The 17,759-nt window shown below is 32.9% G+C and overlaps 1 protein-coding gene across 1 annotated transcript; it reads left to right on the top strand.

Annotated features, from left to right (window-relative positions):
• The first annotated feature begins 11,714 nt into the window (after positions 1-11,714).
• On the top strand, positions 11,715-14,701 carry LOC115960192 (rust resistance kinase Lr10-like). Its single transcript, XM_031078965.1, has 3 exons — positions 11,715-12,426; positions 13,274-13,300; positions 13,384-14,701. Exons 1-3 carry the CDS (start codon positions 11,772-11,774, stop codon positions 14,493-14,495), a joined length of 1,794 nt encoding a protein of 597 aa, XP_030934825.1. The 5' UTR covers positions 11,715-11,771; the 3' UTR covers positions 14,496-14,701.
• The last annotated feature ends 3,058 nt before the right edge of the window (positions 14,702-17,759 follow it).

Genomic DNA, 17,759 nt, shown 5'->3' with positions numbered 1-17,759 from the left:
TGAACTAAACAAAAATAATTTTATTTAAATAAAATGATAATTCTATTTAAATATTGTGAGAGTTTCAAAAACTTCTGATATATATATATATATATATATATTAAAGTGGCTGGTTTTTCTAAAAAAAAAAAAAAGTGGCTGGTTAGCCCATCTTTTTATTTTTTATTTTTAAATATAGAGTTGGGCTAATCCGCTAATTTTTGTAAAGGGGTCTGATTACCGTAAGTTTTTTTTTTTTTTTGCTAAACATTACCGTAAGTTATTTATTTGTCCTTTCCCTTGCTCTTTTATATTTTCCTCTCTTGCTTCTCAAAAAATATTTTCTTCTCTTTCTCTATACTGTGGTCGCAATACCCATATATATCAGTCCCTCCATCTTCTTCTTCCTTAGAATTATTGTTCACTGCGGTTGTGGGGCTGGTTTGTAGAGATAACTGGTAAGTGTTCAAGATTTTGTCTTTTAGCTCACCCTTTCTCTTGTTGATTTGTCCGCAGGAGTATTTATCAATCTTGGGAAAAGTTTTAGTAGGGGAGCGGGTTCTACAATGATATATAGAGTTGGGCTTGATGGGTTTAAGGGAGGCATAGCAATTGCTGGGATTGGAATCATGTTGTGAATAGGAAAAAAAGAGTTTGGGTTTGTTGGTTTGTGGGTATGGTGGGTTTTCATTGAGGAATCTTTGGGTTTTTAGATGCGATGCTTTGCTGTTGGTTTGCCGTGGGTCTGATTGAGGAGGGGCTGGTAGAAGAGAAAGGCAGGGAAGAGATGGCAGAGCATTGTGAAAGGGAATGACAGAGCATCGGGAGGCAGACATCGTGAAAGGGTGTCTTTTATTGCGTTTTTTTTTATGTTTTTTTTTTTTTTTAATATTGTGCTGATGTGGAAATTTATGGGAGCTTCAAAAGCTTCGGTTTTATATATATATTGATAATAATAACTCACTCAATAGTACGCTTGTTATTAATTACGCCTAAGTTTTACGCGAGCACTAGGATTGGGAGTGGTAAAAAATCCCTAATTGTTATTTTACAACCCAAAAGCATAAAAACCCCCCACTATGTCTGGGTGGGCATGCTCAAATTGTTTTGCAACCTCGCTACAATGGGTTCTTATATATAAGAATCCACTGTAGCAAGTTGAAAAAATTCTTTAATATAAAAACATTCTCTTGTTTTCCTGTTATTTGAGTTAAATTTATTAAAAACTAAGACGTAGCACATATTGTTAAGTAAGTTGATAAAGGTTTTAAAATGGTAAATATCAACTTTTATCAATATTAGTACTACTAGAAATAAAAAATGCTAGTAACAAGTAAGAACAAATTAATTGCTCATTTTGCGGTAAGAAAGAAATGTGCACGCAAATGTAACCGAATTCTCTCCCAAAATCTTCTAGAAAAACAAAGAATTATCTCACAAAATTTGTAAAATAAAATATTTAAGTGTGTAGCACATAGCAACTTGTATGTATATATATATATATATATTACTAAATTAGTATATGCCTAGTTACTTATTTTAGCAATTTTGTTTTATAAAATTACACTTTACCCATTTAATAATATTATTGATTCTTTTAAGAGTAATGTTATAACTACAAACTTTTCTACAATATTTTTACAAATTGTTTAGGTAGTAAATTCTTATTGGTTTACATTTGGACCCACCACTTATACTAGTTTTTTACTTACCAATAACTAGTAACCATATTATACATTTGTAAAAAAGTTTGTAACTCTAACATTTTTCTCATTTTGAAGACTAAAAAAAAAAAATCTATAGATTTAAATCTAAAACAAAATATACAAACCCAAAAAACTTAGCCCAAAAACAAAAATTATCAGTAGTAAAGTTAAAATAATTTTTTTTTTAAAAAAAAAAGCTCAATTAAACAATTTTACCCAAATTAAGCTCAATAAACCAATTTGTCTGTACCCAGTAGCAGACACACGCATCACACACACACACACACACACACACACAAAACTCAATGATTAAGTAGCTATAAAGCTAGAGGCTAGAGCCACTACAAATAGCGAGCGACAAAGCCACTCTACTAACTCTTCATTTCTACTATTTTGACAATTACAAATGTGATGCCTCATATTTAACTAGATATTGACTAATTGTGTGTTGTGTGATAAGTCTCACATCAAGCACATACTAGGTTGATATGGACTTTATTAACAACTACCATGATTTTGAAACCTGAACCAATCAAATAACTGAAAAAGAAAGGGGTTCAACCCCTTTAAGGTTGAACTGGGGTTCAACTAAGATCAAACCATGATGTGTTCTTTCATTTTTTTAATTAAATTTAATTCATAAATTATGTTTATATATAATAATTTTCTATATCTTACCAAATTTATCATCATTGACATGCTGGACATGCATATGTCAACCTAGAAAAACCAGGTTCAAATCCTAGTATTGACTAATTAATTTCAACAAACATCATATGGTCTAAATTGAAACCCAAAAAATCGGCCTTTAGGATAGTTCACAGTTAACCAGGTTAGACCGCCAATCCAGTCCGGGCTTGGCAACACTAGACAACCACAATGAGCCTTAATTTGATTAGTTTTTTTAAGATATAGAGCAAATGTGATTAGTGTTTTCCTTATGTCCTTATAGTGAATACATAATATTTAAAATTGAAGAACACCCCAAAATTTTTTTATTTATTATAATCATAATAATGGGGGAGGGGAATTTAAACTTTGATTCTCCTAATTAAGAAGATGGATTTTGTCAATAAATTAGAGAAAAACAAAACTTATCTACAGTACTTTTAAGTGCTGTTCTTTAGGTTCACTACTTAAAATTTTGTCATGTGGCTACTTAACTTAAAAAATACACTTCCACCCATGAGAAAAAAATCACATGGCAGAATTTTAAGAGAAAAGCCTAAAAAATTACACCTAAGTACTGTACCTAGGTCTCGCTCATTAGACAAAACACCCCTAACTTTAGTTTTATAATATCATACAATAATTATGTACCAACTATTAGTAACATAACATTAACTTTATTCGCCATCTAGGAATATAGTCCTGCTTACACAAAAATAAGTTTTTTTTGATGAACAACAAAATAAGTTATATATTGACACAAGAGGAGGCTTTATTATGCTGCAGGTTGCTCGAATTTCAACCAATCCTTCAAGTGATTCAGTATCAAAAAACTTTAATCAATTAATTCTTGAAACTTTATCCAAAAAAAAAAAAAAAAAAAAAAAATCTTGAAACATGTATGATGAAAATGGCGTTAAAGATTGAATGTATTAGGATGGAATAGCCCGTGTAAGCACTTTGAACAATCCACTTTTAGGTAAAACAGTAAATGGTATAGATTGATTAATTCCACAAAAGAGCCCTGGCTACTTGAGCATTTGGATTTGTTCTCTTGACTGCTCACTTGATGCAGGCACAGACAGCCTTCTTATTAGCAAAGGATGATGCAAGCTGTTGATTATTGCCTTGAATTTGGTGGTAAAGTCAGAAATTTTTTTCAAAATTAAATTGATCAATAATTTTCAAAAACAAAATAATATACATATATTCTTTCAAAAAAAAAAAACATAATTTATACTTAAAACATGTCTTCAAAATAATTTATTCTAGGGACCGAAAAAAATGAATTCTATATGTTATTTTCTCAAATATAACAAAATTTCATCAAGTCAGTTTTATACAATTCAAGATAAATATTATTTATGCTTATGCCTCACACTAACAAAAGACAACCTTTTTACCAAAAAAAGAAAAAAAAAAAAAAGAGACGAGCTTTGAATCTCTCTCCTTTTAGTAGCTAACTTCCACGAAGCTGCACTTGCATCACAATCAGATGATGGAACACCACTTTACCAGTGCTGAGAAAATTGATCACATCACTTTGTAGTAGTGCTGTCACTAGCATCATTGCTTTCTCAATGTGGACAGACTACGGTAGACAACACGGTCATACCGCGTAATACTTTACAGAAAGGAGCACGTGGTGTTCCCCCGTGCCTTTTCCTAGCAATCAGGTGGCAAGTGTAATTTAGTTTCCAAGGGAAAAAGTTGTGAATAATGTTCGTGTAACTTCTCTTTGGAATTAGATATCTAGATGATGTACCAATTCTTTTCTTCAAAAAGTAATTCTTGACAAACTTCATTGGCAAATATCAAGATATGTTGTTAAAAGAAAGGAAGCAAAAGGCAAACATGCGATCAAAATATGATTGCGTTTTTTACATGGGATCATCCAAGCTGATTTTCTTATGCAAATTTTGTAAGATGCATTTGTAAAATAAGAAATGATCATTCAATTCGAAAATAAATAAAGTTGTCACCATCATAATATTAGTTCTAAATATATTAATATATATTTTAGCTTTAACCATCTGGAGACTATTGCGGTGAAATGTCCTGAAAATGTGATGTTGTAAAATGCAAAGGTTATTGGATTTTTTAATACCTATATTGTTGAAATAGTCAAGCCGATCGTGAGTGGTGATATTGATTAGGTAGTGAAAATCCACATTAGTGTTAATGATAAAAATGAGTGGTTAATATAATATAATTGGAGACAAAATCATAGCTTTAAGTGTGTCTTTGGAAAAAATTAATAAGTTAGTTTATTTTACTATTCAGCTTATTTTTACTACAATAACTACAATAAGATCACCATCATAAATATTTATCAAAATTAGGTTTACAACAAAAAGAAAGATGTCCGAAGGACTCTTTGATTCTATATATTGAAAGGGAAATTAATGTCAGTTTACTCAAAATTAAGTTCTTTTTTTTTTTAATTTTTTTTTTTTGTTGTGTGGTTGTCTATGAGATTTTCAATTCCTCCCCACTAACTTTCAAATGAGAGAGAGTGAGTATTCATCCGCACAACACCCTCTATTTATGTTAGGAAAAAAATACTTTGGAAAAACTTCAATTGAGTAGTTAGTACATCAGAGTCAATATTGTATCAAAGGTCATTTCAGTTTAGTTAAGGATACGAAATATTTTGATATCAACTAATACCGGTATATCGTTTTAAGATTATCACTAATTTGATATATTTATATATATACATAGATCAATAGATATAGATATTTATTTATATGTTAATTAGTCAATGGTTATATAATTTGTAAGAAATATTTAAAATTATAAATCTAGAATTCACCCAATATATTAACCTTTTTTTTTTTTTTTTTGATAAACACACTGCAAACTTTTATTAATAAAACATCACAAACCAATTACATCTTGGATAAGAGCTTGCTGAATACAGCTAGGAATCTCTTCAATCCAAATTACATCATTGACATAGCTTAGAGCTTGTCTTGCTAGAATATGTGCTGGCTTATTGCCTGATCTATGCACATGAGAGAAATTAACAACATCAATTTCAGCTCCTATGAAATGAATGCCCTCCACAATAGCAGCAACATATGTGGGTGGTATTGAAATTCCTTTGAGAGCATTAGAAATGGTCAAAGAGTCACCCTCCAACAACCCATCTTGCAGCCCCAGGTGTCTAGCCAACAACATACCGGCTTCATAGGCTTTAGCTTCAACTTCAAGCACCTGCAATTGAGCTTTAATTTTTCTGCATAATGCTGCCATTAACCTTCCTTGCGAGTCTCTTATGACAACACCAATGCCAGCCTGGTTCTTTGTGGAATAAAAAGCACCATCCACATTTATTTTAAAAGAACCAGTTGATGGAGGCAGCCAAGCCGACTGCATTTGTGTGTCAGATAAGTGCAGAAACCCGTTAGAAACAGCCCCACTATTTGTTTCAATTGCAGACCAATACTCCTGGAGATAAGTTGCTGCCCAAAGTGCCACAGCTGGACCTGTTTTACCTTCTCCCCGGTGAAGAATGTCATTCCTATTACACCATAATGCCCAAGCAATCATAACCAATCTTGAACATTTCTCCTCCCCTGCTGCATTAGTCATCATCTCATACCACAACAGATCCTGAAATGAATCAATATGGACATCCAAAGGCAGCAAATGTACTTTCGAAGCAGCCCAAGCTTCTTGTGCTTTCTGGCAGCCCCAAAAAATATGTCCATTTGTCTCTGCCTTTTCCTTACAGCACACACACATGTCTTCATCAATTACATTACGCCTCCTTAATTTAACTTTGGTCGGTAAAGTGTCACGACAAGCACGCCAACAAAAATGGCGCACTTTATGAGGAATGGGCAAAGACCAAAGTTTCTTCCAAAACTTCCTCAACGAACTACCATCAGAAGTAGTTCCACAGTTTGTAGATTTGAACAAACATGCAGCTAAGTTATATGAACTCTTCACAGTGAAATTTCCATTTGTCGTTTCAACCCAAACAAGTTTGTCTGCTGGTAGAGTAGCACTCAAAGGGATTTTTTTGATTAATTCAGCTTCATGAGCAATAAAAAGGCTATCAATTACCTCAGATTTCCACTTGGCAGTAGATGAATCAATCAAATCAGCAACCTTCGTATCAGCACTCAAAAATATCCTTGGAGAAATTACACTATGAGATGAACCCCATGGCAGCCACCTATCTTGCCAAACCTTGATGTTTGCTCCATTGCCAACTCTCCATCTTAAACCTTCAATGACCAATCTTTGGGCTGAAATCAAACTTCTCCATGTATAAGAAGGATTGTGTCCAATCAAAGCATGAACAAAGTCACCTGTTGGGAAATATTTAGCCTTAAGGACCCTATAAAGGAGAGAATTACCACCCATTTGGAGATGCCACCCCTGTTTTGCAAGCAAAGCCTTATTAAACCATTTTAAATTCTTGAAACCCATTCCACCATCACATTTAGGCTCACACATTTTCTCCCAACTAAGCCATGCAATTTTCTTTTCCTCCTTTTTTTGACCCCACCAAAAATTCCTAATCATCCCCATTAGATCATCACAAAGCGAATCTGGAATTTTGAAACAACTCATAGTGTAAGTTGGAATTGCTTGAGCCACAGCTTTTATTAAAACTTCTTTCCCCACCTTGGAGAGCAGTTTTTCTTTCCAACCTGCTAACACTTTTCCCAATTTCTCCTTAATAGCATTGAAAGTAGTTCTTTTATTTCTCCCCACTAAAGAAGGTAATCCAAGATACTTCTCATGTTGCTTGATTATTTGGGCTCCAAACCTATTCTTTATCTCCTCTTGAACTTCCCTTGGAGTATTGCCACTAAAAAACAAAGATGTTTTAGCACGGTTTAATTGTTGACCAGAAGCTTTCTCATACACAGCAAGCAATCTTTGTAGTTCATCGCACTCCTTTAATGTTGCCTTGCAAAAAATCAAACTATCATCTGCAAAAAACAAATGAGACAATCTTGGACTACCCCTACAGATTTTTACTCCCTCCATTTGACCTCTATCCACTGCTGATTGGATCAAAGCAGACAAACCTTCTGCACACAAAAGGAAAAGGTAAGGTGACAAAGGGTCTCCTTGACGGATCCCCCTTGATGGAATAATGTGTCCCCTTGGTGTCCCATTAATTTTAATTGAATAAGTAACCGTAGAAACACATCTCATGATCAAACCCCTCATCCGGTCAGCAAAAGCCCAATTTCTCCATGACTTTGTCAAGCCAAACCCACTCTACCCTATCATAAGCTTTACTCATGTCTAATTTAAGAGCCATCTCCCCAGTCTTACCCCCCTTTTTTTGGCTAATATGATGCATAGTTTCAAAAGCCACCAAGACATTATCAGTAATCAACCTCCCATGGACAAAAGCACTCTGTGTATCACTAATAATTGAAGGTAAAAACCGTTTCAACCTATTTGCAATCGCTTTTGAAGCAATCTTGTACACTACATTGCATAAACTAATAGGTCTATAATCTGTTATCTTTTTTGGCTCTTTAATTTTTGGGACAAGAGTTATGTGAGTTTCATTAAAGTTAGGTGGAGAAATACCAAAGTTTAGAAAATCAAGTACCGTTTTGGTGACCACCGCCCTACTAGTGCTCCAAAAGTTTTGAAAAAACAGAGGAGGCATCCCATTAGGACCCGGTGCCTTAAGAGGATACATTTGCTTCAAAGCTGCATTCACTTCACACTCCACAAATGGCCGAACCAGCCAGTTATTCATTTCATGAGTCACCTTAGGTTGCACAGCCAATATATTAACCTTTAGTTAAAGTGTGAGCTAAATGATAATATTAGGTCATTGATGTATTTACTATTTAGTTAATAATAATAATAATAATACAAGGAAAAAAAAGAAGTTTTATACATGGGACTGATAGGAGATAGCACTATATCAGTAGCAACAATAGATATCTTTTACTACTTGCAGATTGAAACTTCAGGTTTTAAAATTTTATTAATTAAAAAAAAAAAAAAAAGAGTTTAATTTGGAACTTTGAGTATGAATGATCAGGTCATGTGGTATAGTGTCCTGTCAATGCACACCGCCCAAACTTAGGTACGAAACAATTTGTACCGGCCGAGAGGATACATAATAACATTATTTTATTATTCATGTGTATATTTAACCTTTATTTTCTTTTTTCTTTTTTCCGAAAATAACATCCCTTACAACAATTATATCAACTTCGGCATAATTATGCAAAATGGAAAATGTGGTTAATTTTACATAATTTGACCAAAAAAACATCCACACTAGCTTGTGCATAATTGTACATTTATGCATAATTACTACAGTAACCGTGCATATATGCACGGTTACCGTAGCATGTGTATTTATTATTTTATTAATTTCCGTTCGCACATTTTTTTCTCTCTCTTCTCTGTGCACAACAAACTTAGTGACTTTCCTCTCCTCATCTTCTTCTTCCTCAGATGCACACAAACACACCCACACACAAACAAACCCACACAGACAAACCAATAGAGAGATAGATCGGTTTTCTAAATTAAAAAAAAAAAAAAAAAAAAGAGATAGATCAGTACTTGACTAGAACAATCGATGCTTGTGGGTGAGAGCCGTGATATTGGAGAGGTTTGTTAAAAAGTGTGAGGCTTAACAAAGCGGTAGAAAAAGCCATTGATGGCGAGCGATCTGGGTTGATGAGTTGAGAAAAAGACCCGGGAGGTTGGATCGGTAAGAGGGTTGTGGAGCTTGGTTCGTGGATCGACTAGTGAAGAAGTCTGGTCAATGTGGTTCGTGGATCGGCCGGTTGGGTTGGTAGTTTTTGAGAAAGAATGAAAGGTTCGTGGATTGGCCGGTTGGGTTGGTTGTTTTTGAGAGAGAGAGAGAGAGAGGTGATCTATTCAGAAATGGGTATTGAGAGGGGTAAAGAGATGGGTATAGAGAGAGAAACAAATCAGGAAAAAATGGGCACACAGACAAAGAGAGAGAGAGCGCGTATTGTATGTAAAGGCAGTTGAGAAAAATAATAAAAAAAATTGAGAAGAAAGAATATTTTATTGAAATACCTTGTAAAATAGATAAACTGATGTGAATATTTTGTAAAAATGATAATGTAAAATAGAAAAAGTAGGTTTTAAGTGTAAAATAGACAGAATCTTATGCACTAGCTAATGTAATTGCTCTTAATGTACATATATTCTGTCAAAAAAAAAAAAAAAAATAGTGCATACTTAAAACATGTCTTCAAAATAATTTATTCTAGGGACCCAAAAAAAAAAAAAATGAATTCTATATGTTATTTTCTCAAATATAACAAAATTTCATTCTCGTAGTGTTTATATAATTCAAGATAAATATTATTTATGCTTATGCCTCACACTAGCAAGAGACAAGCTTTGTATCTATCTGCTTTTAGTAGCTAACTTCCACGAAGCTGCACTTGCATCACAATCAGATGATGGAACACCACTTTACCAGTGCTAAGAAAATTGATCACATCACTTTGTACTAGTGCTGTCACTTGCTCTTTGCTTTCTCAATGTGGACAGACTACGATAGACTACACGGTCATACCGCGTAATCCTTTACAGAAAGGAGCACGTGGTGTTCCCCCGTGCATTTTCCTAGCAATTAGGTGGCAAGTGTATTTTAGTTTCCAAGGGAAAAAGTTGTGACTAATGTTCGTGTAACTTCTCTTTGGAATTAGATATCTAGATGATGTTCCAATTTTCTTCAAAAAGTAATTCTTGACAAACTTCATTGGCAAATATCAAGATATGTTGTTAAAAGAAAGGAAGCAAAAGGCAAACATGCGATCAAAATATGATTGCGTTTTTTACATGGGATCATCCAAGCTGATTTTCTTATGCAAATTTTGTAAGATGCATTTGTAAAAATAAATAAGAAATGATCATTCAATTCGAAAATAAATAAAGTTGTCACCATCATAATATTAGTTATAAATATATTAATATATATATATATATATATTAGCTTTAACCATCTGGAGACTATTGCGGAGAAATGTCCTCAAAATGTGATGTGCAAAGGTTATTGGATTTTTTAATACCTATATTGTTGAAATAGTCAAGCCGATCGTGAGTGATGATATTGGTTAGGTAGTGAAAACCGGCATTAGTGCTAATAATAAAAATGGGTGGTTAATATTATATAATTGAAGTCAAAGTCATAGCTCTAAGTGTGTGTTTAAAAAAAATTAAAAAGTCAACTTATTTTACTATTCAGCTTATTTTTACTACAATAACTACAATAAGATTACCATCATAAATATTTATCAAAATTAGGTTTTACAACAAAAAGAAAGATGTCCTAAAGGACTCTTTGATTCTACATAATGAAAGGGAAATTAATGTTAGTTTACTCAAAATTAGTTTTTTTTTTTTTTTTTTGTGGTTGTCTATGAGATATTTCAATTCCTCCCCACCAACTTTCAAATGAGAGAGAGAGAGAGAGAGAGAGAGAGAATTCAACCACACAACACCCTCTATTTATGTTAGAAAAAAAATACTTTGAAAAGACTTTACTTGAGTAGTTAATACCGTACTAAAGATCATATCAGTTTAGTCAAAGAAACGAAATATTTTGGTATCAACTAATACCGGTATACCGTTTTAAGATTATCACTAATTTGATATATTTATATATATATACATAGATTAATAGATATAGATATTTATTTATAGGTTAATTAGTCAATGGTTATATAATTTGTAAGAAATATTTAAAATTATAAATCTAGAATTCACCTAATATGTTAACCTTTAGTTGAAGTGTGAGCTAAATGATAATATTAGGTCATTGATGTATTTACTATTTAGTTAATAATAATAATAATAATAATAATAATAATAATAATAATAATACAAGGAAAAAAAGAAGTTTTATACATGGGACTGATAGGAGATAGCACTATATCAGTAGGAACAATTGATATCTTTTACTGCTTCTTTCTCAAAAAAAAAAAGATATCTTTTACTACTTGCGGATTGAAACTTCAGGTTTTAAAATTTTTTTAATTAAAGAAAAAAAAAGAGTTAAATTTGAAACTTTGAATGATCAGGCCATGTGGTATAGTGTCCTGTCAAAGCACACCGCCCAAACTCTTTCTTTTTTTTGAGAAAAACCGCCCAAACTTAGAGGCACGAAAACAATTTGTACCGGCCGAGAGGATATATTATTTTATTATTCATGTGTATATTTAACAATTTTTTTTTTCCGAGGATAACATCCCTTATTGAAGAAAAAGAAAAAACAATTGGACATATGAGGTCCACCCGAAACAACGGTTGACCCAAGTCTATAAATTTTCACCTACCCAAATAATACTTGGTTGCTCAGGAGTAGGTGAGGATTCCATAATAATCCATATAGATATAGTCTAGTGCGAGAAGCCTTTCCAGTTCACAGATATGGACATGTCCCCTAGAATAGTTATCCCAACCTTACTGTTGTTTGTGCTTTTCATTGGAGAAGGCCACAATGGTTGTCCCGAATTACAGTGTGGAAACGGTCCACGCATCCGATTTCCTTTCCGACTCAAAGACAGGCAGCCAGACCAGCACTGTGGCTATCCTGGCTTTGATCTCTACTGCTCTCATAATAATGATACGGTGCTCGAGCTTGCATCTTCAGTAAAAGCCTTTGTCAATTCCATTGATTACGAATCTCAGTTAATTAAAGTAACTGACTCAGATAATTGCTTTCCACGGAAAATTCCGGGACTCCATTTATCTTCCCCTCCTTTCCAATTCAAAAATTCTCTTTCTAACTATTCCCTTTTCAATTGTACGCCAAATGCATATTATGATTATCCGATCCCTTGTTTTAGTAGCAGTCGCCACCGAGTTTATGCTATTCCTTCGGATAAAGACATCAACGATTTGCCCATATTATCATGTACAAAGATGTATAGCGTTCCATCAGTTCCAGATGATATATGGGATTCTTCTCTTGAATTGACATGGTCCGAACCGGCCAAGTGCGGACGCTGTGAAAGGAAAGGCAAGAAATGTAGATTCCAGAATAATAGCACTGATTTGAAAACTGAGTGCATCCCCAACAAAGGTGTTGTATTATTTCTACCCAATTTCCACTTCTATAATCACACAAGTTCTGTTTCAGGACAACATATATTGTTTTATCAAAGCTTAGTTTATTAGTGCTCTGCAACGGTAATTTCCTGTAACCAGTCATGAATTTTTTGTTTTTTTTTTCAACCAAAGGAACGTTATTTTAGAACTAGGCTTGTAGTGTCTGTATCCATTCTAGAAGTAATATTTTTCCTTCCATTCAAAACAACATTATTTTAGAAGTGGGCTTGTGTCAGAAGAAAAATTATTAGGTATTGTTAGAGTAGAGCATAGATCAAGCTAGTGTTTCATTCTTTTACATAAATTATGGAATTTATTATAAATTTAATTAGTAAGACTTATTATTACATGATAGAAGAGAGTTTAAATTGTACTTTCATACTACTAAATATTATGAATGTGTCAAAAGCCCTTGAATAGGCGGGTAGCTCATTAATTGAAACTAAACCTTGCAATATCAATATAAAATTTACCTAAAAAGTTTAGCACAAGTGTGGTAATTGATTAATTGAGGAAAACTCATTGCTTATCACATTAAAAAAGAACACAATTTTTGAATACAACACTACCTTGCTAATAAGATTAATTATTCAACATCTTAGGAGTACAATGACTTGATACTTCCTCATCACATAATAACTTATTCTACTAATTAAAGTCATAGTGGAATCCACTATTTATGTAAGAGAAGGGACTATCATATTTATGCACACATGAATTGCCTAAATATTGTTCAGCTAATAGTGATAAACTTTTACACAATTATCTTTTGTTTATTGATTAGTGTAATTAGAAGCTGATCATGTTAAAATATTTGACAGGCAAATCAAGAAAAATAGTGACCACTGGTGAGTTGTCCGTTGGCCATTTGAAAATTCAGAGTAAATTACCTTTCTTTTTTTTTCGTGACTCATGAATATCTAACATGTAGGTTCCATCTTGGGTTCATTTCTTTTGGTACTAGTAGTCTATGCACTCTACCATGTCTATCGCTATGACAAAGCAGAAAAAGAAAATCAAGCTAGGATTGAAAAGTTTTTGGAGGATTACAAAGCTTTCAAACCCACAAGGTACACATATAACGATGTTAAAAGAATTACAAATCAGTTTACTGAGAAGTTAGGGCAAGGAGCCTATGGAACAGTGTTCAAAGGAAAGTTTTCAAATGAAATCCATGTAGCTGTGAAGATCCTAAACAGTTCCAAGGGCAATGGAGAAGAATTCATAAATGAAGTGGGAACAATGGGTAGAATCCACCATGTTAATGTGGTTCGCTTGGTTGGCTTCTGTGCTGATGGATTTAGAAGAGCTTTAGTTTATGAGTTCTTACCAAATGATTCACTAGAGAAGTTCATTTCCTCAGTAGATTCTAAACGTTTCCTTGGTTGGGAAAAGTTACAAGACATTGCTCTTGGCATAGCAAAAGGAATTGAATATCTTCACCAAGGATGTGATCAACGAATCCTCCATTTTGATATTAAACCTCATAATATTTTGCTAGACCAAAATTTCAATCCAAAAATTTCTGATTTTGGTCTGGCCAAGTTGTGTGCAAAGGATCAAAGTGCAGTGTCCATGACCACAGCTAGGGGGACCATGGGTTACATTGCACCCGAAGTGTTCTCCAGGAACTTTGGGAGCGTGTCTTACAAATCAGATGTTTACAGTTTTGGAATATTGTTGCTTGAAATGGTTGGAGGTAGGAAAAATGTTGATGTAACTGTGGAGAACACTAGCCAAATATATTTCCCAGAATGGGTCTACAATTTGTTAGAGCAAAAAGAAGACCTACGAGCCTATGTTGAGGATAATGGAGATGCCAAAATTGCAAAGAAACTCGCAATTGTGGGACTCTGGTGCATCCAGTGGCACCCAGTGGATCGTCCTTCTATGAAAGTTGTGATCCAAATGTTGGAGGGAGAAGGAGATAAGTTCACCATGCCTCCAAATCCATTTGCGTCTACAAACCCTACAATAATCAATGTAAGTATGCCTGCAAAGCGTCTAAACCAAGAGTTAGAAGTCATCCTAGAATCAGAGTAAGTATATAATGTAGGAGTCCTCGACAATCATAAAAGTTGCAATCATGTTGTACTCAAGAATTGAAATTATTAATCTTGTGGTCAATGTAGAGACTCAAAATTTTTTATATGAAGTATGTGGAAGATAATGCTTATAAACAATCTCTTCATTTCTTGTTGAGGTAGGAAAGAATAAAAGGTTTTTTTTTTTTTTTAATTAAATTTTTATATTTTATTATTATAATTTTCACAACTTTTTCGAATAAGGCTTTATTTCCTTATTTTAGAGAATTTTTAAGAGTATTTTAGTTAAATTGAGCCCTTATGTGGAATGGTATAAATCAAGATTTGTTTTAGAAAAATGTTTTTGGGGCAAAATTTCTTATTTTTAGCCTAATTTTGTGAATGAAGTATCCTAGTTGCATTAGGACTTGATGATTTCCGATATAAATTAGTGGTTGCAGCCTTTAGGCATTCATACTATTTACTATAAAAAAATTTCAAAGAGTGTATATTGTTTCTTTTTCGGTGGATGCTAGAGGACTCTTTGCTCATTCCATGAAATTTGCTTGTAATTAAATTAAATTCTTAATGTAATTATTTGATGTAAAATGAATTAAATTTTGTTAAAAAGAGCTTGAAGAATTGCTATTGGAAGAAGCCTACTCAAACCGCATGCTGAACAACACATGTCACCTTCACAAAGTGCCCACGTTGATGTGCAACATCCACGTACTACAAAAAAAGAAAGAAAAAAAAAAAGAGGTTCTTTTCATGGTTCAAAATGTATGAAAAGCATATGAAAAACTCTCTAAAAAAAACTATTTTTAAGAGTCTGGATGACTATTGATAACCTTTGAAACATACACCATTGAAAATGAAATTTCGACAGCCTTCGCAAACCTCAAAACAAGTGTTTTATCTTTATTGAGAATCACCACCCCTTTATAAGGTAAAAATAACTAACGGTCAAGGGTTGATTTTTACAATTCAACTAATTTTTACACAATATTTTGTGTTGATTCTATGTTTATAGTCTATTAGTACATATTTTGTGTCTAAATGGTTCATACTAAGATTTCTCGCTCTATCCATGTTGCCTTAGATTGCAGCAACTTGAAGTACTAATTAATGTCAAATTGCAATATTTGGATTTCAAAGAAGATAAGAAGTATAAGAAAGAAGATTTATGTTCTATTTGACCATGACTAGTAAATGTTCAAAAACAAGATATAAAATCTGGCATCTCATTCGCATAAATAACCAAAGCAAAATAGTAGGAAAACGCGTAACTAAGAGTAGGACAAATGATTCGTGTAAACTGGCCTTATAATCTTGTGTCCAACTGCGAAGATGGTGAGAAGTTTACTAAAGAAGAAATGGTCTTTAGTGACGGCAATAATAATAAGAAAAAATTCTATCTTAAAAGCAATCATGTATCCAATAATTAATTTGCACAAAAGATTGATTGATTAGAAACAACCAGAGTCCACATGGGGAAAAATGATTATTTGTTGAGTAAAAAAATCAATACTGGTCACTTTATAATGTTCATTTAATTTCATACCAACTCTTTTTGAACATGAATTTGTTGACTATTTGGAAAGCTCTATTTTTATGATAAAGTGGCACTGTGCTATTCCCCTAAAAATGCGCTAAAAAGTCTTACTGATATTTGTGTGATTTTCCATGCACCTCATATCATTGAAGCCTAGAGTCAACAAATACGACTTTTCCAAGCAGTAGTGTCATTCTTATCTTTCTTGTTTTCACATTTGGAATTCTATTTGTATTTTTTTAATGTAATCATGTGATGGAGATTCATTGTTTTGCTTTACCTCTTAAACTGAGAATTACTACATTATTTTGATGCAGTACTATTGCTTTTGCGAAAAGCTTCTCTACGTTACAATATAGAATCCCAAGAGAAATAATAATGAAACTTCTATGAACTTGTTAAATTAAGGGGGCACTCACGGATTAACATGGCCCGCTGTCACCAACCAAAATGAAACACAATTATGGTTTATGGAATTTTCATGGAAGTCTCTTTATAAATATGTGGCAGCTTTTCACTTGGTTTAGCTTGCATGTTATGCACACAAAAACAGGACACAAGCGGTGTCTTTGTTTAGTAGCTAAATTCCATGAAGCTACACTTGCATCACAAATTCACAAAAATCCATTAACACTTTGTTTTGGGAGTTTTAAAAAGCGTAAAAATGGAATGAGTAAATCATAAAATAATAAAAAAAGAGAGGAATAAAATGGGATGTATTTAAGTAATGAAATCTAATGAGAAATAATAATAAAACTTGTGCCAAAAATCGTTTTTTAGAGGAGATGCCTCCATATTAATCCTACAACAGTAAACCTATGCTCTAATACCAATTGAAAATTCACGTTATAGGAGATGCTTCCATATTAATCTTTGAAACAATGAACCTACATACCAATTGAAAAATTGCTATTTAGACCCCTAATTTGGCTTCAATCTTGGCACTGGATACTTTTTTTTCAATTTGGCATTACATTCATCAACTAGTTCTTCTTGCAAGCTCTTCACCTTAACCCTATGGAAGAAATTCTCACAATTAACTTCATCTATTACGACATTCAACTAATTGTAATCTTGGCAATAGTTCTTCTTACATTCAACCATTTGTAATGTTGGCAAATTCCAAGTCAAAAATCAAAAAGGTTTTAGTGTAATTGCAAGTTTCCATGTATTTTAATTTCATTTAAATTGTAATTGCATTGAGTCATTGAAGTTCAAGTTCAGAAGAAAGAGTACAAGTGCTGCAGAAGGAATCTCGATTGAGCAAGATTCATTGTGTTAGGCGGAATTATGAGTGAGACAACAAAATTTGGGTTTCAGTTACACAAAACAATTCCTTGAAATTCGTCTAGCACTCAATCAGCAAGTTTGCTTAAGAAAATCAATTTCTTTTGTTTTGTTTTGTTTTTTGAATAACAAACTCTTTTGAGTGGGACAGTTATCAATTTTAATTTCTAAGAAATAGTTTTTAACATGTCTCAAAGTTACATTATTTTTAATATAATTATCGATTTTATTAAGAATCATACATTAGAAAGCTTTGAGGGAGAATCTCTATAATATATGCAATTGTATATCAAAAACTGAATGTAAAATACATAGCCTCTAAGTTTATATACAGAACCAGAGGAGAGCAGGAAAATAGGAAAAGAACTAATTGACTATTACACGTTTGCTAACCAACTCCACATTATAAGCTTAAGTAAAACACATGTCGTTTAGCTACTT

Source organism: Quercus lobata, chromosome 9, assembly GCF_001633185.2.
Source record: "Quercus lobata isolate SW786 chromosome 9, ValleyOak3.0 Primary Assembly, whole genome shotgun sequence".
Taxonomy (NCBI): Eukaryota; Viridiplantae; Streptophyta; class Magnoliopsida; order Fagales; family Fagaceae; genus Quercus; species Quercus lobata.
Note: the sequence above shows the minus strand (reverse complement) of the source record. Positions and strands in the feature narration are given on the sequence as shown.

Bases quoted from the DNA above. Each gene is read 5' to 3' on its own strand.
- LOC115960192 (XM_031078965.1), top strand. From the start codon at position 11,772: ATGGACATGTCCCCTAGAATAGTTATCCCAACCTTACTGTTGTTTGTG. The intron at 12,427-13,273 runs GTGTTGTATTAT...AATATTTGACAG, and splicing joins TGAGTGCATCCCCAACAAAG to GCAAATCAAGAAAAATAGTG. The intron at 13,301-13,383 runs GTGAGTTGTCCG...TCTAACATGTAG, and splicing joins AAGAAAAATAGTGACCACTG to GTTCCATCTTGGGTTCATTT.